Raw genomic sequence first — 10,180 nt, forward strand, 5'->3', positions numbered from 1 at the left:
GACTACACTTGGTGTTGGAAATAAGATATTCAAATATTTTTTCCATTTAATTTAACGCATTGATTTAGAACAGTAAAAAGTCAGTTTCACTTGAACTCCTTAGTAGGTTTCCATCTCATTTTTTAATGTACAACCCTGCAGCCAATCAGAATTGAGTATTCACCCAGACCATGGTATAACAGTTGCTATCACTATCATAGATTTGAGGCGGTATGGCCCTACTCTACCTTGTAGTTGGCTCAGTAGGCCGTTATCATCTCTTGGTATGCTGGATCACCCATCCGCGTCAATATTTAACTGCTCGACCACGGCACTGTAAGATGATGTAGTATTAAGGATGACAACGGTAAGGAGTAGTATAACGAAAGAAAACTCCACATAAGGAGGAACTTTGGGGTGGTGGATGGGTCAAATAAAACACAGGACTTTCACCTGTGAGACCGGTGTTCATATCCTGTGTGAAACCAAATGTCAATGTTGACTTTTTCAAAAAATTTCAAATTTTTCAAAAACGTAACATTCCTTACGTAACATTCTTAACTAATGCCACAAACATAAGCATTTTAACCCAAACCACAATCTTTTGCTAAACCCAACCAAGTAACGTTAGTTTTGTTTGGATTGTAACGGGGCTCCCTGAGCAATAAAAACTGACACCAAAGAGTCCTGACCACGCTGTGACTGTTACCATGTGAATAGATGATAACAGCTTTCTGAACCTATTAGTAGGTGTAGCAGGCCCCTTCTAACCCATATCTATGAGGCTGATAACCACTGATATTGCCCATTCAATGGAGTGTTAACTTTCAAAACGGGTGAGTGAATTGACAGAAGGCTAATGTAATTGCCACAAATTACTTTTGTTGTACGCCTGTTTCTGAAACCATAAATCCAACCATATGCCTGTTGGATCAGACCACCATGACTGAAGTGAAACATGGGGCTGGCATCACAAAGCTGCTACATTAAGTCAAAATGGCATGTCATTTGCTGTGCCTGCATGTATTAACCCCATTACAAAGCAAACCATAACCATATACATTAACTTTTACCTCCCAAGAAGATGAGCGTCCAGGGTGCAAGTGTCAGTAGTAAGATTGAAGGAGATTTTTCGTTTTGCATTTCTTAGAGACAGAGATGATCTGGGGGCATCTAGTGTGGCTGTGTTAGCTAATAATGTGACATATGGATGTGAATATTAATGTCAATGTGTTCTGAATATGATCAATGCTTTTCTTTCACCAGAATTCTGCTGTTTCTGGCTTGTGTCATTTATGAACAAATTGTAGATTCCCAGTTAAAACTCAGCAGTTACTTTTCAGTTGGATGATCTACCTGAGGGAGCACAGAAATGGTAAGTAATGATGCATTCCTAATAACAGCTCAGTGTAATATATACTTATATTACTTGAGAAAACAGAAAATAGTAACTAATATGTACATATTAGGGCTTGATTAGTTATATAAAATGTTATTTAGCAGGTGATTCAGGGTTAGTCACAGACATTGAGCAAAGAGTCACTGTGCTGATTCATGATGATATGTTGCCGCTAACTAACTAGGAGTCAGCTATAAGTAATCTATCATTGTCTACTATAACGCTTAATCCATAATTATTTAGGACCTACTTAGCAATGGTTCAATAATTACCAGTTAGCAATGGTTTGGAGGCACAGATCTTAAGAAAATCCAATATGGTGGAATTCACAACATTGCTGGTATCACCTAATGTATCATTTCAAATCCAATCAAATTTTTTGTGATCTGGATTTTTTATGAGTACTTCAAAAACAGAGAAGCTCCAGTTGTTTAAAAGAAACAATCATCATCTATGTAGCTTATCATCAGTCATACAGTTGATATGTAGGTAAGAACAGGGATGGGACAGGCCTATTGGTGGAAGAGCCTACTGAATCATGACAATATAAGCCTCATATTATATTGCTATGATGTTCAAGCTAGGTGTCGGGATTTACCCTGCAGAGATCTGAGGAGCACCATAGTCTAGAGTTTAGAATTGTAACACAAAGATAGCTTAACGGAGCAATCCCGGAAGTGGAAGGTCGTGGCTATAGACTAGGCGGGGCCTGACAAGCTAGTGTGATCCAAAACAAACCCACTTCAGCCGGTAACCTATGGCTTTGGCTCAGCCATACATGTTAAAACCTGAGTCTGATCCCGAAACACAGAACAACTCAAAGCAACTTCACAACTTAGACTGGAGCAAGACGTTTCAGAGTGGCAAGTTTTTTAAAGCTTTAGCGCGTAACTTTTTGATATTAATGAACGTCCGTTACATTCAAGCCATTGCCAAATGAGTTGCTACAAAGGTAATTAAGACTATCAGCTCCACACAACTCTCTGTATTTCTCAGTATGGCTATGTTCAGATGATTGTGTCGTCTGGTGACTTTCGCGCACAGAAACTCGAGTGAAGATAATTACCTCCATCATGTTTTTTTAATCCTCTGTGTCCTCCTTGGCTACTAGCAACTGCTTGGAGGAGGGGTCGGGGCGCGTGCACGATTACGTAAAGCTTGTATCATGTAGACGCGCCAACAGTGTTATTGTCATTACTAATTCTTCTTGGGGGAGACAGAAACTACGCACTATAGCTTTAAATGTTAACAACATTAGTCTTTCATACGTAATGCTCCGCTCTAACTAGCTTGGTTTGAGGATGTGCCACACTAGCAGCTAGGCGAGCATTATAACTTGTGTTACAAAGTGACGCAAAATGACGAGCGTTTGTCACGGAAGTAAAGGCTGGACTACAATAGAGCTGTTTTGAGCAGTTCGTGAACAGTGTTGTCTGTGGGAGATGGTAAGTCCCTTTAGGGTGGACTTTGGCCTTTTTTCACTTTGTAAACCTATAACGTGCACAAAAAAGATATATCTAACACAATAAAGGAAAGGGAAAAGCCAAAAAGCATACTATGAGCACTTTAATAATATGATGTCAAACATAATGTCACATCCTTTTTCTCTCTACTATTCTCTCTATTCTCTCTCTATTACTCCAGCACTATCCATCTTTTTTCTATCTTGCTCACACACACACACACACACACACACACACACACACACACACACACACACACACACACACACACACACACACACACTAAGAGCGAACAGTCGCTGACAGGTCGTTTCTCCCAGGACAGCTCCTCCCCTGTGCCACGGCCCATGTCCTGCTTAGTTCTGTTTAATATTGCAATAGACAGGGAAAGAGGTTAAAGAGAGATGGAGGCATGAGTTGATGGAGAAGAGAGAGAGTCATCAAGCTGCGATGGCTTGTGGGCTACTGAGCTTTACCTCCTTTCTGCTCGATGGAGGAAAGGAAACAATACAAACTGGAGACAGATAGGAGAGGATATTGGGGAGGAGGTAAGAGTAGAAGAAGATGGGGGAAGAGAACAACATAAAGAAACAAAACGGACCTCCCTGTTTCTGTAGGAAGGTAAAAACTCAGTTTCTTGCGCAAAAATATTTTTTTTTCAAAAAAGGTGAATTAAACCTAAAGCTCTTACAGTTTCCGCGGGAGGATTTTCCACTGAATTAATCTAAATCCAAGCAAAGGTGCAAGCAGCAAAGCTCTTCGCAGATGTCAGGGTGCTTTTGGGAAATCTAGCCCTCCTCTTGTTCTTTTCGTGTGAGGAAAAATGCTGCTTAGTCTAGATTCTTAGTGTAAAATGAGCCCATTATTCACTTTACCGTTGAGGTGTGACATAACTTGGGGCCGATAGGAGAAAAGTCACCTATTAGCAGGTAGTTGTTTATTCACTATTGGCCCAAACCTTTCCCACTTTTGGCCACATTTGGTTTGTTACTAACCCCTTTGACTTCATAATTGTCTACAACTAAATAACCATTCAACATTTGCTTATCCACTTTTAAACCTACTTATATTAAACTGTTGATCATTTCTTGTCTTGTTTTTTTGCTTGCTGTCTGATGTGTTGTGTTTGTTACTTCTTGTTGTGCATTGTGCGCATGTTTGAATGTTGGTCTGTATATGTTGTTTTTAAGTGCTGATCGTATTATGTTATTTTACTGTATATTATTTTTTTAGGTTGCTGTTTTAAAACTAGCCAGGGACAACAGATGAAAATAAGCCGGCTGAGCTAACTCTGGCTCATTTACAGTTACTTTGCTGTTGATTAATGAACACTGTCCCTGTCAAATAAACAAATAAATGAAATGTCAGTGGCAGCTATTCTTGCTGCATCATCCCTGTTTTCCTGGGGCCTGTATCACAAAGCAAGTTTGACTTAGTCTGTCACTCTTTGAGCTACGTGACTTCACTCAGACTAACATTGGCGTTCCTAGCTAGCTGGTGTCATCAAGCTGGTTATAATCTGGGTCAAAATTATTACAAGAAATATTATCCGGATGAAACAATGATAGCTTCACATAGCTGTTCCAATGGCAATACAGAGAGGCGGGTCTTAAAGCTGGCTGTTATATAGGAGTAAGATGCGCTAATCATTTGAATATGGGGATAATGGGGTTCACAGACTCTCTCTCTCTTGGAACACCTAGTGTTGGACTCATTTGTACACACAACAAAATGACAGAATTAAATGTGTAAACATATATAAAAGGGAGCATGAGAAAGAAGTTCAACCCTGCCCACTAAGGGAGCCATCTTTGCAACAAAAGAAAACCTGAGTAAAGCCCATAAATGGATAACCCACAAATCTTGCATTGTGATACAATCCCCTGCTGCAGGGTTTTGCAATCAATTCCTCTTGTGTTCCTTACAGCAATGCAGGAGCAGTGCAGAATGTGTGTATGTAATTCTGCCAGTGGTTTAGTTTCTTTTAAAGAATCTTCCTTGGCTTGGGTCCGCTTCGCAGCAACCCAGGTCGCTATTACTTATTTTAGGCCTTTTGGTAAAAACAGCCACTATTTATTGCCAAGAGTCATGAGTGGTATCTTATAGTCCTTTCATGTGCATTAACCTAATGGGCCAACTTTGGCCCATTTTTTTGTTGTTTTTAGAAGCCAAGACAAACTGTCACGCTGCTCTGCCAAGAGGCCTACATCCCAATGTTTTGGCCATTTTTTTTACCAGTTTCAAATGTTACAGTATCACTCCATTGAATGGGCATTATCAATTGTTATCAGCCTCATAGATATGGGTTAGAAGGAGCCTGCTACTCCTACTAGTAGGTTCAGAAGGCCATTATCATCTATTCACATGGTAACAATCGCCGAAAGCTTGGTCTGGACCCCTGGCGTCACTTTTTAGCGCTCTGGTACTCCCATTGTCAAACAAAACCTGTTACTTGGTTAGGTTTAGACAACAAAACAACTTGGTAAGGTTTAGTAAAAGATTGTGGTTTGGGTAAAAAAAGTAATGTTAGTGGCGTTAGTTAAGAACCTTTTGTAGGAAAGTTAACTTACATAATTTAAAAGTCAACGTTGACTTTTGGTTTCACACAGGAAAAGAACAGCGGTCTCCCAGGTGAAAGTCCTGTGTTTGTCCAACAACCCGCCCCACCCCACCCCACCCCACCCCAAACTGCTCCCTAATTTGCACTTTTGGTCCATTTGGCCTAGATCTAGGCCACCCTTGGTTCAAATTGGCCCTGACTGTATTTGATGAGGCATACTCTGTCACTGTACAGTGCCAGGAGACCTGCTGCACCCGGCACCAGCTGCACCCAGTAGGGCAGAGTGGATGATTAAATCATGTATCTCCAAGGTGATGAGCAGCATTAGGCTGTCTGCCAAGTATATTAAACAACTTACCTCTGCCGCACATCGTACGCATCGGACGGAAGGACAGTAAAACATTCTAAAGTTTCATAAGCTCCACAAAAAACAAAAACGTACTCACAAATTAGAAGGAACGCTTATATAAATTTAGTTTGAGAATAAACATTTGTGTTATTACAGTCAGCACTGAGCTTATGTGGAAAGCCTAACATGCTGGAATCAAGAAGACATGCTGTCACTTTTCTGAAATTATACTTATGGTATTGTGAAGATCTACTTACACTAATAAGAAACAAATCCAAATGATGTAATATATACTGAAAATGAGATGACGTTACATAGTTGATAGATGATTCCCATGCAAGCTGTTTTTTCATGACATACAGAGATTTTGTTGACCCTAGTCTTGCATTGCGCTGCGGAGGAGGGTCTGGCTAGTCCACACAGCATTCCTGGATAGAAGAAAAACATGCTCTGGTTTATTGGCATTTCTTTAAACCAATCACAATCATCTTGGGCGGCGCTAAGCGCTACGGTGTCGCTGTTTAGTAACTTGTTTTGGTGGAACGTGTACGTTGTTTTAGTCGTGCACCAGAAAACTCAGATTGGACAGATAGTCTAGCAAGCTGTCTGATTTACCCTGCATGGATCTGAGGAGCAGTTAACCATAGTCCTCATAAATCCACCAGTGTTTAAAATGTCAACACAAAGAAAGCCCAAGGTAACGGATTTACGGCCTAAATGAGTGAAATCCGGCGGAATTTTCGTCGGCAATGGAGCAATCCCGGAAGTGGAACGTCGTGGATATAGACTAGTGACCACTGGACTAAACAACCTATGTGTATATGAAGAAGGTAAAAGTAGCTCCGCAAAAAGTAGCTCAGCATCTGCCACTTACAACAACAACAAATGCTGCTTACACACTGATGCATCAGTATTACATAACAAATTAATAATGTAATTTCCTTTAGGCCCATTTGCCGAAAATACTTCTGTACTCATTTTATTTAAATGCATGTTTTACAATTGCAGTGTCGCTAAAGTAAAGGATCTGAATACTTCTTCCACTACTGCTTATAAACGTCTTGCTTGATTAATGGTTTGTGGAAAGACCCGGGTTCAATTCCTGTTAAGTCATGAAGATTTAGATAAAGAGAGTAAAACCTGTACCTCTGCTATTCTGTCTGATTCGTGCTGATTGTGGAGCACCAAGCCCTTTCGGCACACTCGGCAGAATAGAGGACAGAGTGGGCAGATGAGGATGAGGAAAAGAACAATACAGAAGGAAAAAAAAGTGCTGATCTCCCTCTCTCTCTCTCTCTCTCTCCGCCTCTCTCTTCCTTTCTCCCTCCCTCTTATTCAGTATGCTGACTGTTTCTGTACAGAAAACTGTCTCCCACGCTATTCTGCATGGCCTATTTATCACATTGATCAGCTTATAAAGAAGTCGGATATACACAGGAGGCTCACTGGAAATGTGCGAGAGAGGTTATGATTTTTTGCACCTTCTGAGAGATACGTGCTGCTCTCACTACTCAAAGGTTACGACTTGCTGATATGGCCATTTTACTCACTTGGCCTTGTGACATCTAATCAATATAGATTTCATTTGTATCCTTTTGCTCCAAAAACAATTGTACATTTTGTTGCAAAAAACAGGAGAATCAGAGCTGAATATCAGCAGAAGTTGAAAAAGACAGTAGCAATAAATCAGACCCAAAATTCATAATGTTCCTGTGTGGGCCATTAAGAAGAATCAGTCAATATGAGCTTTGTCTTCATCCTGAAAGTAGAATAAAACTGTTAAAAAGTCAGGAAAGTAGAGCTAAAAAAAATTTATTGATTAATCAATTAGTTGATCGTCAGAAATCTGTAACTACAATTTTTCAAACAAAAATGACAACAATGATCTGATTCCAAATATTTGCTGGTTTTCTTTTAGGATTTGGACTATTGGTCAGAGAAAACAAGACATTTTATACCACCGTGGGCTCTGGGAACTTGTGATGGGGATTTTATTTTATTTTTATTTTTTTGCTATTTGCTGACATTGTCAATACATCCCAAATGAATTGGCTAAAAGACAAAAAGAAATTGTAGATTAACCAAAAATAAAAAATAAATGTTAGTTTCACCCCTGCAGGACAGCAGAACATTTGAAGATGGACTTTTACTAATCAAATGAAACAAATTTGATACTGTACATATTTAATGTATGGTGCTATTAGTTACAAACCATTCCCCATAATGTCACACTTGGTAAAATAAATAAATAAAATAATAATAATAATAATAATAATAATAATAATAATAATAATAATAATGTCATACTTGGTGTCATTGCTCACAAAGTCCCATATTTTTAACGTCATCTCCAAAGGGGTCTTAGCTCTGGCACCTGCACAAATCTAAAGTGAACATTCAAAGCGTAAATGTTACAGACCCCCTGTTTGCCATTACTGAAGCTGTTCAGTTGTCTGTGAAGGTAACACTACCCACAAGAGCAGGAGACAAAAACATCACCATCCTGAAAACAGTAATCCAATCGACCTGGAATCATCCCTCAAAATAGCGACACAGCCCAATGTAAGCCTGTAACATCACATCACATCGTATACTGTGAGATGAGCTGAAATGGATGAATGAATGACATTTGCATTCCATCAGCATAAAGCTATGATCCTGCTGCTGCTGTCACTGGAGATGCAGTGGTGTATCCTCGGAACATCAATGGTAAAAGGGAAGCTCTGGGCCTGTTTGTGCTTTCAGTGCGTGAATAATCGACATAAATGTAATATTCCTGCACAACATCCTAATTAACTGTAACAGAACCTGGCCAATAGCCTTCAGACTACAGCGAGGTAACAGACAATCAAAGGCTGCACAAAAACCTTTCATATTATTATTTCTACCCACATCATAGGATATCTCTTACGTGAGCCAGCGGTGCTCGGTATACTGACCTCAGAAGTCCGTAATGATGTTTGATGATGTCACTACACTAGCCTCTACATGGGAATTTGCAGTTTTGCACTTTTCTTTGTACAGCATATAGGCCTGCCTACCATGGCAGTTTTTTTTCTTAAGCATTTTGAAATGTATGTAGGGGTTATTCATCTTATCTCACAACACATTCTAGAGACCGACATTTTTTTTATGGATTTATGGGGCGAACAAAAGGCTTAAATAATATTCAAGGTGGCAATGCAAACTGGCTACACTGAGTGGTCATCAGAAGGCTCCATCAAAAGAAGAATGCATTTTTTAGAAATGCATTCAGAATAGATTGTAGCCTATATGGTGAGATAGATAGATAGATAGATAGATAGATAGATAGATAGATAGATAGATAGATAGATAGATAGATAGATAGACTTTATTAATCCTAAATTGGGAAATGTCTCTGTTACAGCAGGACATGCACAGATACTCACACACGTATAGAGAATACAAGAAATCTACTAGAAATAATAAATAAGATAAAATAAGATAGCAAAGATAAAAATGCCAGAACAACTACTGAAAAAACATAAAACAAACTGCAAGGTCGCTATTCATGCAATTAAAACAGGAGGGTCAATTGGGTTTTGGTTGGGTTTCGCTTTATTCCCAGGGCCTTTGCTTTTCTGCATCTGTGTGACTGAAAAGACAAAAATGTAGCCTCTGCTGTATAGGTGAGAGCAATTGTAAGAGTACCTACCGCACAGCAGCTGCATCCAGGCGCAGGTCTTGTAAACGGTGGAGGTGTTGCAGAAGAAGAAGAGCGCCATGCAGGCGATGCAGCTGAGGGTCAGCACCATGGACAGCAGCACGAACACAGAGGCCGCCTTGAAGGCTCCGGACGGGATGGAGCTGAAATCGGAGAAGCTGCCCACGCAGGTGAGCTCCCGATTGGGCGACGGCCCGGTGCCCACGCAATAGTGGAAGAGGCCGAAGTAGCCGGCCTGCGGCGTGTTGACGCTGTCGCCGATCCAGTAGGGCTGGATGAACACCACCACGTTGACGATGGCGAAGCAGATGGTGAAGATGGCCCACAGCACCCCGATGGCCCGGGAGTTGCGCATATAATTGTCATGGTAGATCTTGGAGGCTTCTTGGGAAGGCAACATGTTTGGTCGGGTTTATTTCTCTCTCTTTATATCTCTCTTCCCACCCCCGTCCTCCTCCTCTTTAGACTCTCACAAGAAAGAAAGAAATGTAGCCTAAATCTTTTTAAAAAAAATGCCCAGACAGCTCGACACCCCTCACTTCCCAGGTATTGTATTTTTGTTTTCCTTCTCTATATCAAAGCTTTCCTGCGCTAAAAAAAATCCCCCCCCCCCACTTTGGCTATTTCTTATGTGGCTGTTAAAGGCTGTTAAATGAGCCTACATCACAACACCATAAAAATGTTACCTGCAAATGTGTGTGTGTGATATCACAAGACAAAACATTGTAAAAACGAATGAGAGGGG

General features: G+C 40.3%; 1 protein-coding gene across 1 annotated transcript in view; it reads right to left on the reverse strand.

Moving 5' to 3' along the window:
• Positions 1-9,835, reverse strand: part of lhfpl4a (LHFPL tetraspan subfamily member 4a) — a 28,757-nt gene extending 18,922 nt beyond the window's left edge. Inside the window, exon 1 of the mRNA XM_078253909.1 lies at positions 9,427-9,835. Coding sequence (XP_078110035.1) covers positions 9,427-9,835 — 409 coding nt within the window. The remainder of the gene's footprint in view (positions 1-9,426) is intronic.
• Between the last annotated feature and the right edge of the window lie 345 nt (positions 9,836-10,180).

The sequence above is a fragment of the Sander vitreus genome, chromosome 7 (genome assembly GCF_031162955.1).
Source record: "Sander vitreus isolate 19-12246 chromosome 7, sanVit1, whole genome shotgun sequence".
Lineage (NCBI taxonomy): Eukaryota > Metazoa > Chordata > Actinopteri > Perciformes > Percidae > Sander > Sander vitreus.